General features: G+C 41.1%; 1 protein-coding gene across 1 annotated transcript; it reads left to right on the forward strand.

Annotated features, from left to right (window-relative positions):
• The first annotated feature begins 1,925 nt into the window (after positions 1-1,925).
• HHLA2 (HHLA2 member of B7 family) lies at positions 1,926-19,428 on the forward strand. The gene is given in 8 exon segments (XM_068968333.1): positions 1,926-2,011; positions 6,546-6,635; positions 8,625-8,676; positions 8,678-8,717; positions 9,695-9,964; positions 15,832-16,149; positions 18,476-18,668; positions 19,287-19,428. Coding segments are annotated over 8 exon segments (1,191 nt in total).
• The last annotated feature ends 110 nt before the right edge of the window (positions 19,429-19,538 follow it).

A 19,538-nucleotide genomic window follows, 5' to 3' on the forward strand; every position in this document is an offset into this window, starting at 1 on the left:
TAGATTTTTTGAGTGGCGGGCACCAAGGCCTTACTCTGAGTATGGGGCCACTATCTGATCTTCTATATTATCTTTTTTATGCAAACTAATCAATAACTCAGCATCTGATATTTCCAGTTTTTGTTTCTTGAAAGTGACTGGAGAACTTTGTATTCAAATTATTAAAAAGAATCCAACTCCTTCTAGAGCTTTACAGTGTGTTTTCAGTCTTTCTCTATTGACTCTCCCACACCTAATCCAAACAGCTGAATTTTCGTGCCTCCTTTTTTGAGCTTTATTTAGCTCTCCGAAGCATTCATCTTATTTACCTTAGTTGTTGGAGAAACACCAAGTATGCCTTGTCCTCCCATGTAGTCAATTAACATAATATTTAGTTAGATTGTTTAATGATGACAACATACCTTCTGAACTGAAGGGAAAAGAAGTGGACTGGCACAGCCAACTGGCTCCCCGAGGCCTTTGATGTGTCATGGACATCTATTCAGGGTCTGTTAAAGAGGGAGAGGTGACTATTTCCAAGAAGTCCTTGGATTTACGTCTGCGCATGTTCAAAACTCATTTTACTTAAGGGAGTCTTGTTCAATTGCTTACTGTCTTTATGTGACTGACAAAACAGCTGCTATCTGCCTTGTTAACCCTGCTTTTTTTTTTTTTGCCTGTTGTCATGGGTTTGCAGCCTTCTTGCTAAAAACAAAAGACTGCACTCAGTCCAGCTGTATTCTTTTTTGTGTAGAGCACAATCTAGGGGGATTTATAATCTGCACTTTTGGCAGGAAGAAACATTCCTGACAGAATTCTGACCTGGAAAATGGCCCTTGAAGGTCAGTGAGTGCCCTGGCCCCTCTGATGTAGTGTGTTTCCCTTACACGTGCTTTGTCTAGGGCTCCGCTTCTGGGAGAGCAAACCCTTTGGAGATGGGGGTTTGTGGACAAGTAATGAGGTGGTGTTTTCAAAAGAAACCTGTGAGGAAGTGTGGGAAGCAGGATGGGACAGAAGACGCTAAGCAAGGATAGAGCTTTAGGTGGAGTCTCAGCCATGTTCCCACAGTGGGGCTCTGGACCACACAGGGCTGAGCGACTGAACTGAACTGAGGCCGCCACTAGGGCACAGAGTAGGGAAGGAGTGTGACTGCCAGACCACAGCTTCCATTATCTCAGGGCGAGCCTCTGAAAAGGCTGCAGTGTTGATGTGAACAGGTAGCACCAACTGAGCAACGTGTGCATGAAAACTGAGTGGTTAAAAGTGATCCCAGGGGATCTGAGCAAATGCCAAATGGTCTTGTTGCTGTTGTTGTTTAGTTGCTAAGTTGTGTCTGATTCTCTGTGACCCCGTGGACTGCAGGCTGCCCTGCTGCTCTGTCCGTGGGATTTCCCAGGCAAGAATACCGGAGTGGATTGTTACTTTCCTCTCCAGGGAATCTTCCCGACCCATTATACTTCTGTCTCCTGCATTGGCAGACAGGTTCTTTACCATGAAGCCATCAGGGAAGCGGTGCTAACATACAAAATATCAGATATTAAATATGTGGCATTTTTGATATAGCTACTTTTATTGGGCCTGATTTATGAGCCTCCCTAGATTTTCTCGGCCTTGCTTACTTCCTGAGCCTTCAACTGGTTGGACAAAGAGAGCCCCATCCCCAATGCCACTGCCTCCAAAACATCAGCAGCCTCCCCTGGGGAGGCCAGCTTCAGCACGTGCCCCACTGATGCCTCCACAGTGAGAGCTGCCACCATTACAGGGTACAGACATGACCTAAGGAGACTCCCAGAGATGGTGGTCTCCTTTGCCCCATATTTCCATATTCAAGGTATGATACTGGGAGGCATGAGGTCTGGCTTCCTGAGTGGTAGCCCAAGGGGACCAGGAAGAGCATGGGGGTTAAAGCCCCATGGGGAAAATTTGCCTATGGAGAAAATCTATCGATGAATCCCTTTTGCTCTCTTCCTCTGATGGACTGTTCTGAGGTGCTGTGGGTCTGCAGAGGAGGCCTGGAGAGTGTCCGTTATGAGTGAGCGGGTGGCCTTGTGTTCTGTTCTAAAGCTGAGGCCAGTAGGGCAACCCCCACCTAACGCCTGCTTTTCTTCCTTTCTTGTTTCGCTTCGCCTTTGCCTTCACTCTTGCTGCTCTGCAGCTGCACCTCTTCACCTCCCTCCCAGATGTGTTGAACACACTTTTAACCTGGTTTCCAAACAAACCAAGAGCTACTCCCTACACCTACCTGCACCCCGTACTCAAAAAAGGAGCGTGAAGCAAAGACAGTACATGTAGAGATTCAAAATTTCAACCCAATATGTAAATCCTCAAGTGGATTTTTACTATAAAACAGCAAGGGAGATTTCTTTTGAGTAAAGAGTGGGTAATCCTAAAATTGTTCTTTTGTTCTTTTTTCTATCTAAACAAAGTCAATCCTATTAAAATCTAAGTGGATGCTAAGGAGAAATCCCTACGATGCTACAGAGAGTTTCCCCTTATTATGACTTCTTTCCCAAATTGGCACAGTGCCCTGAGCATTGTGAGAGGCACTGAATTTAAAACAATGCAGAGGAGAGTGGAGCTCCCTGGAATCCGTTTTTCCTGGAGGAATTCATAATGTGAATAGCATGATGCAAATGATGTGAAACGTTCTTGTTTATTGAACAAGACAACTGACCTTCTGTGTGCGTCTGGTCATATCTAGGCCAGCAGTTGTGAGCCAAGACCAGTCTTTAATGTTACTGATGTGTGGGCTGGAGAACCTGACCTGAACACAAGTAGAGTCTGTTGCTGTCACAATTAGTGCTGAAGGCCTCAGTCAGTGCGCTGTGCTGTGCTTAGTTGCTCAATCGTGTCTGACTCTTTGTAACCCCATGGACTTAGCCTGCCAGACTCCTCTGTCCATGGGATTCTCCAGGCAAGAATACTGGAGTGGGTTGCCATGCCCTTCTCCAGGGGAGCTTCCCAACCCAGGGATCGAACCTAGGTCTCTCATATTGCAGGCAGATTCTCTACCATCTGAGCCACCAGGAAAACCCTCAGTCAGTGTGGTCTGTAGCTGTTAAGATGAGCACAGAAATTAGCCATTCTGTTCTCTTTATTTTATGCTTGTAGAATGGCTTCAGCTTTTTCCTCTGTCTTGATTAGTCTCAGCATCTGGATTTCTTTTTGCCATGTTTCATTACGGAGTCTGCTTCTTTGCCTTCTTCCCCCACATCTGGAAATCAGCCACAATGTATCAGAACAAGGCGCTTCTAACATTTGAGCCCTTTTGTAAGGGTGCTGATTGCAACTTGGGTAGCTTCAGTTTAATCCAAGGTGGAAGATTTCGGCTGCTTTGGGGGAAGAAAATAAATGTCTAAAAATAAAACTTAGGCATAAAAATAGGGCCAAATACTCATTAACTGCCTCACTTAGCTGAATGCTGAATTTATTTCAAAAGCGCTAAATCAAGCATTTGTGTAGAAGAGGTTGAGTATGTTTTTTTATTCATAGTACTTCATCTTAGATGATAAATGAGTTATGGCAATTTGTCATTTTATCCAAAAGACATGAATTAACCAGTTTTCAAGGGCCTAATTTTCAGCTCATGCTGACCCTTGAATTGGAGCATTTGTGCTCACAAGTCTTTTGGAATGGATTTTGTGGGCTGTTATATGAGAGGCTGGAGAGGCAGGCAGGACCAGGAGCCAGAGAATCCATCCAAGGCTTGATAGGCTAGGGTTAAGAATTTGATCTGAGTGTGATGGGAAGTCACTGAAGTGATTTAATTAGAAGGCCATTGTAAACTTATTTATATTTTTAAGATAGGACCTTGAATGCTGCATTGACAGTAGATTATAAGAAGGCAGGGGTAGAAGAGTGGTAACCATCCAGAGAACTGTTTTTGATATCCAGGTAAGAGATGATAATAGCCTTGGGGTAGAAGGTGATGGTAGAGTTGGAGAGAAGTGCACAAATAATGGAGTTTTATTTCATTAACAAAAGACTGATTAGTAGATTAGATATGGGACCATGAGGGAAGGGAAGAATCAAAGTTGATTTCTAAGTTTCTAGACTAACCAGCATGGAGGATATTGAGATAAAAACTGAAGGAGAAATGAGATAATTTTTGTTGTTTTGTTCAGGTTGGACCAGAGAACAACTGTAAAGGGAATGAGGCATAAACCAAAGGCTCATGTTTGTTCTGTGATGCCTATAAGGCATCTAAATGAACAGGTCAAACGGGCAGATATGACCTTGACTCAGTAGATAAATCTAAGAATCCTTGGTGTACAAATGTCATTCAGAGCCATGAAACAGAAGGACTTGTAAGCAGCTCTTTGCAGGAAACCACACTCAGCAGGAAACCCCTTGGTCTTGTCACCTTGCCTAACCTGGTGTTTCTTTCCGGAGATCAAAGGAGTAGAAATGAAGAATAAGTAACAGATGACCAGATCTCTTTCCTAGCTTCCCCTTCAGTAATCTTATAAACAAAACGTGTGAGGAAGATAGCATCTAAATAAAGGTCACAGTGCTCACAGTGGGGGATGGTGATGACTCTGCCCCACCTCAATAATTAACTGAGATTGTTACTTTCCATTTTCCCTTTAAAAATTTTCAGGCCCAAGCAGAATCTTCGGAGTTGGTTTTGGGGGGATATGAGTCTGCCTTCTTCCCAAATTGATGGCTTTCTAATTAAAAGCAGATTTCTTTTCCACCAACACTTGTCTCTCAGGTATTGATTTTCAAACAGTGAGCAGCTGGATCTGGTGGGTAACAGGCTTACCAAGGGAGTGAGTATAGAGAAAGCGTAAGTCCTGAGAATGTCCTGTACAGAAGTGTCCCATCAATACTTATTGGTCATATCACTTGCAAATGTTTTCTCCCATTTGATAGGTTTTTTCATTTTGTCAATAGTTTCCTTTGCTGTGCAAAAGTTTCTAAGTTTAATTAGGTCCCATTTGTTCATTTTTGCATTTATTTCCTTTGCTTTAGGAGACATCTAAAAATTACTGCTATGATTTATGTCAGAGTGTTCTACCTATGTTTTCTTTGGTCAGTTTTATGATTCTTGGTCTTATATTTAAGTCTTTAATCCATTTTGAGTTTATTTTTATGTATGACATTAGAGAATGTTCTGATTTCATTCTTTTACATGTAGCTGTCTAGTTTTCCCAACACCACTTATTAAAGAGTGTGTCTTTTCTCCACTGTGTATTCTTCCTTCCTTTGTCATAGTTTAATTGACCATATGTGTGTAGTTTTGTTTCTGGGCTCTCTATCTGTCCCACTGACCTACATGTCTGAATTAGTGCCTAGTATCATACTACTTTGATGGCTGTATGGTCTGAAGTCAGAGAGCATGATATCTCTAGCCCTTTTCTTCTTTCTCAAGATTATCCTGGCTACTCACGGTCTTCTACATTTCCATACACATTTTAAAATTAGGTGTTCTAGTTCTGAGAAAATGCCCTCAGCATTTTGACAGGGCTTGCAGTGACTCTGGGTTGCATTTGGTCATTTTAACAGTGTTCTTCCCACCCATGAACATTGTATATCTTTCCATCTGTTTGTGTCAGCTTCGGTTCCTTTCACTAGTGTCTTATAGTTTGCCATGTACAGGTATTTTACCTCCTTGGGTAGGTTCGTTCCTAAATATTTTATTCTTTTTGATGCAGTGGTAAATTGGATTGTTTCCTTAATTTCTGATAGGTCATTATTTGTGTATAGGAATGCAACAGACTTCTGAATATTGATTTTGTAACAAGCTCTAGTAGTTTTCCGGTTGCTTCTTTAGGATTTCTATGTATATATCAAGTCATCAGCAAATAGTGACAGTTTTACTTCTTCCTTTCTGGTCTCAATTCTATTTCTTTGTCTTGTCTGATTGATGTGACTAGAATTCCAATACTATCTTGAATAAAAGTGGCCAGAGTGGGCATCATGATCTCAAAGGAAAGGCTTCCAGCTTTTCACCATTGAGTATGATGCTAACTGTGAGTTTGCCATCTATGTACTTTATTATGTTGTGGTATATTCCCTTAATGCCCAGTTTCCGGAGAGTTTTTATCATAAATGGATTCTGAATTTTGTCAAAAGCTGTTTCTGCATTTATTGAGATGATCATACAGTTTTTATTCTTCAAATATCCAAAGAACCACCATTTAATGTATACCAAATCTTTATTCATTCAACAGCCATTTTTCAGAATCTGTTATATAGCAGGTACTGCCTTAGATGTGAAATCTCTTCTTCAGAATTAACATCCTGCTATACATTTAGAGATATGTCCTGTTGGCCTCCTATGTGCAGAAATGTGTGCACTTTTAAAAGGGGATTGTGCTACTTAAAAGTTGCCTTGTAATCTGATTTTTCTCCTATAACATTAAGAGCTTCTTTCCATACCAGTGAACTGTCTTTTACAGTATTTAATTTTAAAGATTTAATGGTTGTAGAAGAATCACTTGTGTGAATGCACCAGAGTTAATTTAATGATTCTCCTATAGGCAGAGACATTAATTCTCTATTTTCCAATTCCTGTCTGCACTTAAAATCTGTAACTTGCATATTTTGCTTCTCTTTAATAGTATCAGTAATATGGTCTCCACAAGACATGAAGACACAGGCAGTGCTGTCTTTCTTCTTCACTCTTACACCATCTCTATGTGGATCTCAAGGTAAGAGCCCTTATACTATATCCAAGTGTTAGTTGTTGGTATCATTAGATAAGAACATGAGCCACAATACAAGGGGGCTGTTTCTTCTGTAGCCATAGCATTGTCAACTTTTCTAAAAAATTAATTAATAATAAACAAGAAGCAGATGGAAGTCTGCATGAAAATTAAAAATGTTTTCTTCTGTCTACTCTGATTAAGGCTCTTTCTAATCTGTTATCTGCTACCAGATATAAAATCACTATAAAGGCAAATTTGATTGGTTGGTTGATTGGTTTTTAAGTGTTAGCTTGGTACTTGACACAACAAAAGGTGCTACAGCTTTGCTAGGTCCTATGACAGGCATTTTTAATTACCCAATAAAATATTAGAGATGTTTAGTAGAACAATTAGGGAAGTCAACAAAACCACTCCTTTTCTTTCCCACCTTTCCACATCTTTCAGCTTAATGCCACATTCCTCTAGCCTTTGGATAGACTGTTTCTCTGAGACAAAGAGAGACATGGCAGAATGGAAAGAGCCTCAGAGGGCTGAGGAAAAAGACTTTGTGACCTGGCCACATGAACACCCAATTCTCCCATCTCAGGTGGCTTTGGCCAAGGTCAATGGAGTTTACTTCATTATAAGTAAAATAATGTCCTTTCCAGTGAAAATATCACAAAATTCATAGATAGGGCACATGATCTACTTTTCTTTTGGTTCAGGGAAAACTGGATACTACCTGCAGTGATTATGAGATAATAAGTATATTTTCTTTGCAAAAACCTGATTGTGATGAGTCCATTTGCTTTTTAAGATCACCTTCTGAAGTTGACTATATATGGACTTCCCTGGTAAAGAATCTGCCTGCAGTGCAGGAGACCCGGGTTCGATCCCTGGGTTAGGAAGATCCCCTGGAGAAGGGAATGGTTACCCATCCAGTATTCTTGCCTGGAGAATTCCATGGACAGAGGATCCTGGCAGGCTACAGTCACAGACATGTCAGAGTCAGACATGAGTGAGTGACTAACACTTTAACTTTCCTTCAAACACATATATAAACTTACATGTATTAGGAGGATTGGACTTCTACATTTATATCTAGAATAATATTTCTTAACTGTGTTTTAACTGACTCATAGGATACCCTGTGAGTTGTCCTAAAGCCAAAACAAATGAGTCACTTCATGTCCCCTTTTGGACTCCTCCTCTGTGTGCCATTTCTTGAAACTAATGTCTATATATTCCCAACAGATCCCTGAATGCAGCATTGTCTTTACATGTCCCAAATATTTCCTAACCCAACCAAGTTAAGATTTTTCTATTCTGTAAGAGTCTGCTGGCTCCAGAAGCTGAATAAACTATTTAATAATTTGTTATTGTATAGTAAGTATTAAAGGTATATGTTCAGGGATAAAAATCAACAGGAATCTTTAATGTATGTAATATAATTTCCAGCAACTGTGTAGGCCAAGATCAGAGGAGAAATGAGACTGTTGATCAAGCATCAAGCAAGGTTTCTATGCTTTACACTGTTGTCAATTCTAATTGTTACATTGAATCCAACAGATACTCAATTAAAATTGCAGGCACTCAAATACAGCTCAAATACAGAGCTTCATGGCTTGTTTCTGAGAATTAGACTAGCAAAGGTTCTTGATAGATAGATAGATGATAGATGTTAATGATCAGGCTGCTGACCTAGGATAGTTCTAGGTAGCCCTGATTCACTTCATAACTGCTCTTGTTTTTATATGGATCCTTTTTAGCTTCCTTCAGTCACGTTAGTATGAATGAGCAAATCGTCACTGGAAGACTAGGTGAAGATGTCATTCTCCCTTGCTCATTTGATAGTGGACCCAATGTTGTAATTCACTGGAAGAATCAAGATACCAATGTTTACTCATACTACAAAGACAGCGACCAGTTGGAAAACCAAGATCCCAGATATGTAAACAGGATATCCCTCTTCCGTGGTGAGATTCACAATGGGAATGCCTCCCTGTCTTTCAGAAGATTAACCCTTCAGGATGAAGGAATTTACGTATGCTATGTGGGAACACCACTTGGAAAAAATCACAAAGAAAGTAGTACTAAAAGTGGGAGGTGAGTGTACACGTAAGCTCTAACAAAACATGACAGTGGTACCATCCTATGTTGCCTGGAATGCCTTCTTGTTAATTTAATAAGCTGTGGACTTCTTCTAAGACAATGTATACAAACTACGTCATTATTTTTAATGCGTAGTATTTTAGAGTATAAAATTGATACACCCATTATTCCATTAATAGGTATTCAGGTATTCATAGTGTTTTACATTACAAAAAAATGTTGTGATGAACATCCTTATATTTAATACTAGGAAATGGTCTGAAACAAAAGGGTCAGGAGTAAAATTATAATATGGCACATATAGCAGCAGCATAAGAGTATCCATTTCCTCTTAAGTCTTATATCAGCACCTAATATTACCAATTTTAAGAAATTCTGCCAATATGATAGCTTAAAAATATTGAATTATTGATTTAAATTACATTTCCTATTTTCTAAATTGTTATTTTTAATATTCTATGCTTTCCCCTATCTTTATTCACTTTGCTTATCGAATCATTTATTTGTTGGGGGGAGGGGCGTTTTCTAATAGGCTTTGTTCTTTCTCCCTCTTCCATTTAGCTGCTTCAAACCTTGACTCAGAAATCTAAGAATTATGGGTAAATGAAGAACCAAAAAGCCTCTGAGTCAGTACCTGAGGAGTACAGAGTGCTGCATGAGCTTCAGTTTATCAACTTCTGACACTCACATTTTAACTGCTCACTGAGGCCATTTTTTTTCTAGAATTCTTTCTAGAGAGTTGAGCTTGCTAGTTGCTGTGTAGCCATGCATACTTTTTTTTTCTTGTCGATCACCAGACTATATCCTAAGATTCTACAGAGTTTTTGTTGTTTTTCCTTTCAAAAACTGCCAAGCTTTACTCACAAAGCCTGGCTTTTCAGTTCATAGGTATTAAAATAATAAGTGTTCTGCACAGGTGGCCTAAAAAGAAACAAATGAGAGTTCCTCACATGCCTCTTTTTCCCTCATAGCTTTTGTCACACCTGTGATGAAGTATGACAAGAACACCACCAACAGCTTCTTAATATGCAGTGTGTTAAGTGTTTTTCCTTACCCAATTATCACATGGAAAGTGGATAATAATACATTTATCTCTGAAAACAATGGGAAAGAAGTTGGATCTTTGGGTCCTTTTCATATAAACAGCAGAGTACATATCACAGGATCAAATTCATCTTCTCAATGCGCAGTTGAAAATCCACTGCTGAAGCAGACATGGACAGGGAGATGGACAATGAAAGGTCGGCTTTCTGTGTGAACATGCTGTCGGGGGTAGGGAGGGAATGGGGATTGATTTACAGATAAAGAAAGGAATACAAAAAGGAAGGAAATGCATTTGCAGCAGTCAGAAGTCCAGACCAGAGTCCCAGGCCTAATATTAGTGGCTCTATTGCCTCAAGCAGTCATTTTTATTTGTGAGTACTGGTTCCTTGTTGGTAAAACGGAAGTAATCCTTACCTTGCAAGGTGTTTATGAGTTAAAGGAAAACATGTGTGAAATGAAAAGTAGCAAAGATATTTGTGTGTATTACTGTATTTCTCTATGGTTCTTCTATACAGAATTTTCTCCCTGCATTGCACTTTAAAAGATCAGAGGAGAAGGAAAGGATGCTTATCTACTAGCAGGTCACAAACTGATTCTTGCCAGTTTTTCAACCAACAGAAATTAGCATTGCTTCTGTTTAGTCTCCTTAGTAGCATTAGCCCATTAATCTTTATCAACAATCCTACACCTTCCTCTCTATATGTGAACAAACCCAAACTCTGACCAATCTCTCTATAGCACACGGTTTAAGAAGAGTTTAAAGAGAAGAAAAATTAATTTAACACCATTTATCTATTACTGAGGAAAATTATTTGTTTTATAGTTCACTATAAGTAAAGCAAATTTTTTCTGTAAATCTCCATTATATATGGAGTGCAGAGGTTAGCTATCTTTTTTTGGCCTTCCCCTGAATTTTTTTTAACTTTCAAATATATTGAAGTACAGTGGACTTACAATATTATTTCAGGTATAAAATATAGTAATTAGATATATTTATAGATTACACACCATCAGTTCAGTTCAGTCTCTCAGTCGTGTCCGACTCTTTGCCACCCTATGAATCACAGCACGCCAGGCCTCCCTGTCCATCACCATCTCCCGGAGTTCACTCAGACTCACGTCCATCGAGTCAGCGATGCCATTGAGCCATCTCATCCTCTGTCGTTCTCTTCTCCTCCTGCCCTTAATCTTTCCCAACATCAGGGTCCTTTCAAATGAGTCAGCTCTTCACATCAGGTGGCCAAAGTATTGGAGTTTCAGCTTCAACATCAGTCCTTCCAATGAACACCCAGGACTGATCTCCTTTAGGATGGACTGCTTGGATCTCCTTGCAGTCCAAAGGACTCTTCAAGAGTCTTCTCCAACACCACAGTTCAAAAGCATCAGTACTTCGGTGCTCACCTTTCTTCATAGTCCAACTCTCACATCCATACATGACCACTGGAAAAACCATAGCCTTGACTAGACGGACTTTTGTTGAAAAAGTAATGTCTCTGCTTTTTAATATGCTATCTAGATTGGTCATAACTTGCCTTCCAAGGAATAAGCGTCTTTTAATTTCATGGCTGCAGTCACCATCTGCAGTGATTTTGGAGCCCAGAAAAATAAAGTCTGTCACTGTTTCCACTGTTTCCCCATCTATTTCCCATGAAGTGATGGGACCATGATCTTCATTTTCTGAATGTTGAGCTTTAAGCCAACTTTTTCACTCTCCTCTTTCACTTTCATCAAGAGGCTCTTTAGTTCTTCTTCTCTTTCTGCCATAAGGGTGGTATCATCTGCATATCTGAGGTTATTGATATTTCTCCCGGCAATCTTGATTCCAGCTTATGCTTCCTCCAGCGCAGCATTTCTCCTGATGTACTATACATATAAGTTAAATAAGCAGGGTGACAATATATAGTCTTGACGTACTCCTTTTCTTATTTGGAACCAGTCTGTTATTCCATGTCCAGTTCTAACTGTTGCTTCCTGACCTACATGCAGGTTTCTCAAGAGGCAGGTCAGGTGGTCTCATCTCCTTCAGAATTTTCCACAGTTTATTGTGTAGAGTTTTTCTGAAACTCTCTTGCTTTTTCAATGATCCAGCAGATGTTGGCAATTTGATCTCTGGTTTCTCTGCCTTTTCTAAAACCGGTTTGAACATCTGGAAGTTCACAGTTCACGTATTGCTGAAGCCTGGCTTGGAGAATTTTGAGCATTTCTTTACTAGCATGTGAGATGAGTGCAATTGTGTGGTAATTTGAGTATTCTTTGGCATTGCCTTTCTTTGGGATTGGAATGAAAACTGACCTTTTCCAGTCTTGTGGCTACTGCTGCATTTTCCAAATTTGCTGGCATATTGAGTGCAGCACTTTCACAGTGTCATCTTTCATGATTTGAATTAGCTCAACTGGAATTCCATCTCCTCCACTAGCTTTGTTCATAGTGATGCTTTCTAAGGCCCACTTGACTTCACATTCCAGGATGTCCGGCTGTGGGTGAGTGATCATACCATTGTGATTATCCAGGTCGTGAAGATCTTTTTTGTACAGTTCTTCTGTGTATTCTTGCCACCTCTTCTTAATATCTGCTGCTTCTGTTAGGTCCATACCATTTCTGTCCTTTCTCGAGCCCATCTTTGCATGAAATGTTCCCTTGGTATCTTTAATTTTCTTGAAGAGATCTCTAGTCTTTCCCATTCTATTGTTTTCTTCTATTTCTTTGCACTGATCACTGAAGAAGGCTTTCTTATCTCTCCTTGCTATTCTTTGGAACTCTGCATTCAAATGGGTATATCTTTCCTTTTCTCCTTTGCTTTTCACTTCCCTTCTTTTCACAGCTATTTGTAAGGCCTCCTCAGACAGCCACTTTGCTTTTTTGCATTTCTTTTTCTTGGGGATGGTCTTAATTCCTGTCTCCTGTACAATGTCACAAACCTCCATCCATAGTTCATCAGGCACTCTATCAGATTTAGTCCCTTAAATCTATTTCTCACTTCCACTGTATAGTCATAAGGTATTTGATTTAGGTCATACCTGAATGGTCTAGTGGTTTTCTCCATGTTCTTCAATTTCAGTCTGAATTTGGCAGTAAGAAGTTCATGATCTGAGCCACAGCTCCTGGTCTTGTTTTTGCTGACTGTATAGAGCTTCTCCATCTTTGGCTGCAAAGAATATAATCAATCTGATTTCAGTGTTGACCATCTGGTGATGTCCATGTGTAGAGTCTTCTCTTGTGTTGTTGGAAGAGGGTGTTTGCTATGACCAGTGCGTTCTCTTGGCAAAACTCTATTAGCCTTTGCCCTGCTTCATTCTGTACTCCAAGGCCAAATTTGACTGTTACTCCAGGTGTTTCTTGCATTCCAGTCCCCTATAATGGAAAGGACATCTTTTTTGGACATCTAAAAGGTCTTGTAGGTCTTTATAGAACTGTTCAACTTCAGCTTCTTCAGCATTACTGGTCGGGGCATAGACTTGGATTACTGTGATATTGAATGGTTTGCCTTGGAGACAAACAGAGATCATTCTGTCATTTTTGAGACTGCATCCAAGTACTGCATTTCGGACTCTTTTCTTGACCATGATGGCTACTCCATTTCTTATAAGGGATTCCTGCCCACAGTAGTAGATATAATGGTCATCTGAGTTAAATTCACCCATTCCAGTCCATCTTAGTTTGCTGATTCCTAGAATGTCGATGTTCACTCTTGCCATCTCCTGTTTGACCACTTCCAATTTACCTTGATTCATGGACCTAACATTCCAGATTCCTGTGCAATATTGCTCTTTACAGCATTGGACCTTGCTTCCATCACCAGTCCCATCCACAACTGGGTGTTGTTTTTGCTCTGGCTCCATCCCTTCATTCTTTCTGGAGTTGTTTCTCCACTGATCTCCAGTAGCTTATTGGGCACCTACCGACCCGGGGAGTTCCTCTTTCAGTATCCTATCTTTTTGCCTTTTCATACTGTTCATGAGGTTCTCAAGGCAAGAATACTGAAGTGGTTTGCCATTCCCTTCTCCAGTGGACCACATTTTGTCAGACCTCTCCACCATGACCTATCCATCTTGGGTGGCCCCACATGATGTGGCTCATAGTTCCACTGAGTTAGACAAGGCTGTGGTCCATGTGATTAGATTGGTTAGTTTTCTGTGATTGTGTTCTTCAGTCTGTCTGCCCTCTGATGGAGAAGGATAAGAGGCTTATGGAAGCTTCCTGATGGGAGAGACTGACTGAGGGGGAAACTGGGTTTTGTTCTGATGGGTGGGGCCATGCTCAGTAAATGTTTAATTTTTTGTTGATGGGTAGAGCTGTGTTCCCTCCTTGCTATTTACCTGGGGCCAAACCATGCACAAGGGTTCCCTTTTCTCCACATCTAACCAACAGTTGTTATTTATTTGTTTGTTTGGCAATCCACTCCAGTATTCTTGCCTGGAGAATCCCATGGACGGAGAAGCCTAGTAGGTTACAGTCCACGGGGTCGCAAAGAGTTGGACACGACTGAGCGACTTCACCTTCACCTTGTTTGATAATAGTGATTCTGACAGGCGTGAGATGATAGCTCATTGTAGTTGCATTGATTTGCATTTCCCTGATGATTAGTGATGTTGAACTTTTCAGATACCTACTGGTCATATGTATGTCTTATTTGGGAAAATTATTCATTCTTCTTATATGATGTCAATAGTATGGGCAGCTAATATTCACTGTTCATCAGCCAAGCAGCAATGGAAATGTGGGAAAGGGTTGAAAATATTAAACTGTAAATATTTTATATGGAGAATCATAATTTCTGTTGTTTATTTCAGAACTGAGTATCCTGAAGTTCCAATGGTTCCTTATGCTTAGTGCTGTTTTGTCTTATTGAGGATCTGTTATGTGCCAAACTTTGTCACTCAGCCTGTGAACCTCAGAACTTGGTGTTTATTAGATGCTGTGGACTCTTACTCACTTATGGATCCACAGTATCCAGTACAAACATATAAAAATAAAACTAAACCAGGAAAGTAGCATACAAAGAGAGTGATTAAATCTGTTCACTACAGTTGGGTATGGATCAGGTTGTTATAGAATATATGCTTAAGGAGTTGCATACAGGCCAAATTTTAAAGGAGTAGCAGGAAATTTCAGGAGAACATAGGCATTCCAGGTAAAAAACACACTATATGCAAAAGCAGAGATGGAGGTAAATATTGCCTGAATTTGTGGAAGTATAAGTGGTTGAGAGTGAAACTGAAGTATCAAGAGTTAAGCCTAGAGAGGAAGGCAAAAACCAGATGAAATGCCTTCATCTTGCTAAGGAGCTTGAGCTGGCCTGGAGGTAGTACGGTGCCAAAGAAGGATATGAAGCATTGGAGAGACTGGAAGTTGTATTTTAGATGGCTTCTCTGGTATCACTCTTTCACAGGTGGACTGTTGTATTTTAGATAGCTTGCTTTGGCATCACTCTCTCGCAGGTGGACTGCAGAGTAGGTGAGTCTAAAACCAGGGAGGATAATTCATGGCGGGCCATAGAAGTCAGCTGGCAGAACAGGAAGGACAACGTGGTGCTAACTCTGGAAGGGAAGCCGAGAATACCCAGCAGACTCCGTGCTCTAAAAGATCGGTCCGGTGGGGAATTCCTGCCCATGGTTAGAAATATACTCATGTGCTAGAAAAAAGACTTTGTCCAGAAGAGAGATTAAGAAGTGGTTGAGACCGCGGACGCAGCAGAGACTACTAGGTAGTGCGTCGTGACAAGAAGGCAGCCTGGGGAACACCAGCATTCCAGAGGTCAGCAGAAGATTGCGGAGTTAAAACCGCTGCTAACTGGTAGCAGCACTCGAGCGATCATGCTCAGGTTGTAGGAGCTGAAAACCAGGTGTGTCATCTCCCTAGCTGGCCCAGGCTTGGGCCTCCTTGAAGCCTAAACTTCACCTTGGTGGGCGACTTTAAAATAGTGGTGTAAAGCTTTTAAGAAACTCCACAGCGCAAATATCTCACTGCTTTCCAAAAAGTGTTTTCAAAGATATTTCTAAGTATAACTTCGAAAATTCATTTGAAAATGTTTTCATTTATCTTTACTTTTCTATCCTGTTGTTAGATGTCCTTCATAAAATGCAAAGTGAAAACGTTTTACTCTTGTGTAAACCTGAAAACAGTCTTTTCCCAGCAAATCAAGACTTCACAGTCACTTGGTCCAGAGTGGAAAGTGGGAGTTCCTCGCTCCTGGCTTACTTTAAGAACTCCTCACAAGAAACACTAATCAGTCAGCCTCGACTTTCATGGAAAGAAGAGCTGATAAACTCATGTGACTTCTCTTTAACTGTGAAGGATCTTCGTCTTTCAGACAGTGGGGAGTATTTGTGCAATATTTCATCAAACAAAAGTACCTTACTCACCACCCAAACACTGCATGTAGGTAAGTTACAAGTAGGGCTGGACATGGGTTTCAGGTACAGCAGTAGAAATTGTGAACATCAAATAGGAAATTAGGTTGGCATTTCAAGAATACCTTTGAATAGAATTTCTGAAAATACTGTTTACAGGGATACTTCCAGTCAAAATGGTAGACAGTTTCCTTCCTTCAACCACATGAAAGCCTTGCACTGAAATATAAAAGGAAATTACTCCCAGAAGATTTCCCTTTTAGGGTTTCAGAGCTTCAGAAATGAAGACGGAACCTCTATGTTTTATTACTCTGTGGGCTGAGCATCTTCAATTCCTGCTTACCATTGTGCTGATATGTGCCTTAGGGTCTGGGTTTGGGGAGAGAAGGCTGTGCAGACATGGTGGGAAGTTAGAATTGAAGCTTCTGCTGCAGGCTATTGAAGCATGGTCTGTAAACCTGGTGAAAACAGTCATCAGAGGACATTTGAAACATTAAGGTTGTGCCTGATTCGGCTCATTTTTTACCTCTGCTGCTGCTGCTAAGTCACTTCAGTCGTGTCCGACTCTGTGTGACCCCATAGACGGCAGCCCACCAGGCTCCCCCGTCCCTGGGATTCTCCAAGCAAGAACACTGGAGTGGGTTGCCATTTCCTTCTCCAGTGCATGAAAGTGAAAAGTAAAAGTGAAGTCGCTCAGTCATGTCCAACTCTTCGCGACCCCATGGACTGCAGCCTACCAGGCTCCTCCGCCCATGGGATTTTCCAGGCAAGAGTACTGGAGGAGGGTGCCATCGCCTTCTCCGTTTTTACCTCTAGTGGTAGCTAACTGCCACAGCTCATTGTTTAAAATATTTCTAGTTCAGTATCCATAGAGTCAAGGAATGTGTACTCATGAAGATGACTGTCTAGGGGGGCTGATCACCCTTATCCTTCAGCAGGTGACATCATGGGAGACCATGGCACCTCTCTGTATTTATTAAAATGAGTCAGTGGAACATATGTTTTATAAATGTTCTTGGTATTCTAGTTTTGAATGTTACTTCCTTTAATACAAATTATAACAATTCTAGTTCCAATCAAGAGACTGAAAAGAGTTCAGGCTCCAGTTATTCCTGAGGAACTCCAAGCACCATTGGTTATCTTGGTGGTCATCTGTCACTTTTTACTCAAGATCATGACTCCTAATCAGCTTTTCTCATAATCTCTGCACCCCTTATCTCTATTTCTCTAGGATCCTGCCTTTTCCAAGCCAAGGGTACACTGTGCCCTACCTTCATCCCCCAAGGAAAACACTAGGCTGCGGTTAGTTTGTAGTCATAATTACTCCTTTGTAAAAGGGCATGGCAACCCTTCTAGTATTCTTGCCTGGAGAATCCCATGGACAGAGGAGCCTAGTGGGCTACAGTCCATGGGGTCACAAAATTGAGTCAGACACTACTGATGTGACTGAGCACACACACACAAAAGTATGTTTAATTCCCTTATTACAATATAAAACAAAGACTTAAAATGCATGAAAAACTCATTGCCTCTCAAGTTTTCAGACTTTTTCCTCTCTTGACTCCCATCCCCACTATGCCCCAAATTGTTTAATATCAGCTTTGACAGATTCCCCCAATAGATATATATTAGATGGGGTGATGTGCTAAGTCATGTCCAGCTCTTTTCGACCCTATGGACTGTAGCCTGCCAGGCTCCTCTGTCAATGAGATTCTCCAGGCAAAAATACCGGAGTGGGTTGCCATGCCCTCCTCCAGGGGGATCTTCTTGACCCAAGGATTAAACATTCATCTCTTATGTCTCCTGCACTGGCAGAAGAATTCTTTACTACTAGCACCACCTGGCAGAGAAGGCAATGACACCCCACTCCAGTACTCTTGCCTGGAAAATCCCATGGGCGGAGGAGCCTGGTAGGCTGCAGTCCATGGGGTCGCGAAGAGTCGGACACAACTGAGCGACTTCACTTTCACTTTTCACTTTCTTGCATTGGAGAAGGAAATGGCAACCCACTCCAGTGTTCTTGCCTGGAGAATCCCAGGGACGGGGGAGCCTGGTGGGCTGCCATCTATGGGGTCGCACAAAGTTGGACACGACTAAAGCGACTTAGCAGCAGCAGCACCACCTGGGAACTGGGAAGTATTATTTACGCTCATGAAAAACACTGATCCAGACAGGGCTGTTGTTTGTATCTTTAATGGGTCTTTTCATTACGAAAAGTATTTTCACTAATATATCTGCTTCCCGTGCAGAAAGCAGAAATAGCTACTTTGAATAAACATGCTCACCCAGCTATACATTTTCTTTTGTTGTCTGGTAACTTTTCTTCCAGCTCATAAACTCTCTGTTTGTCTTATTTAGAAGCAAGCCCAAGAGCACCTGCTGGGATAATTGTTCTAGTTTTGGTGGCCATCGTATTGGCAGTTTTGTTGTTGTCGGTGGCCCCTCGAGCTGTTAGATCACAAAGATGCATCGATTTCCACAAAGGTATCATCTCATGTAGGCTTTGGTCTCATGCCCAGGGGTTCAGGTGGAGGTGTATCCAAGATGACAAGTGAGTCCACAGAATTCTCCAGGCCAGAATACTGGAGTGGGTAGCCGTTCCTGTCTCCAGGAGGTCTTCCCAACCCAGGGATTGAACCCAGATCTCCCACATTGCCGGCGGATTCTTTACCAGCTGAGCCATCAGGGAAACCCTTGTTAATAGTTGCTACTGCTCAAAACAGCACTGTCCTTGAAGGGCCATTCTATTTTAATCATGTGAAGTTTTTAAAAAACTTTTTCTAAATTTTCTGCTAGAAAACTTACAGTAATTTAGTTACTTGTAGTAATTCAACATGATACTAAGATTCCATGGTCACAGGACTTCTTAAAAGACTTTGCTTTTATCAACAAGTTTAGATCTGTGAAAAACTTAGATTTTATTTCTACATTTTACAGGTCAGAAAATTAGAATCAAAAAAGTTAATGCAAATGCTAATAGGCATCTGAAACAGACTTACAGGCACCACCTAAGACGACCCAGCTAACTAGTGGCGGAGGTAGATCTCGGCCCCATGGAGCTCTCACTGATGTCATCATCTCTCTAAGAAAGCTCTGAGTGTCCTGGGAGGTTGAGACAGATTCAGTGTCCCTTCTTCTGATTGATATTTGCCTATTGCCCCTGCTGAAGTCAGGGTTATTTGGTCATCGTGGACACCATTATTGAAGGTAGTACTTTAAGGGTGATAGTGAGCAAGGATTTCATCTGTTGCAGCCCTGTGATTGTCTATGTGAATAAGCAGGCCAGTGCCCTTGATGTTCCTGTCCCTTAGCTGCCAGAAGTAGGGAAGAATGGGCGGTTTCAGGTAGTCTAGTTTGTCTTCCACATGCAAACCCTAATATCATGGTGCTTGAGATTAGGTTCAAGTTCTAGGAGAGGGGG

This window comes from Capricornis sumatraensis, chromosome 1 (assembly GCF_032405125.1).
Source record: "Capricornis sumatraensis isolate serow.1 chromosome 1, serow.2, whole genome shotgun sequence".
Lineage (NCBI taxonomy): Eukaryota > Metazoa > Chordata > Mammalia > Artiodactyla > Bovidae > Capricornis > Capricornis sumatraensis.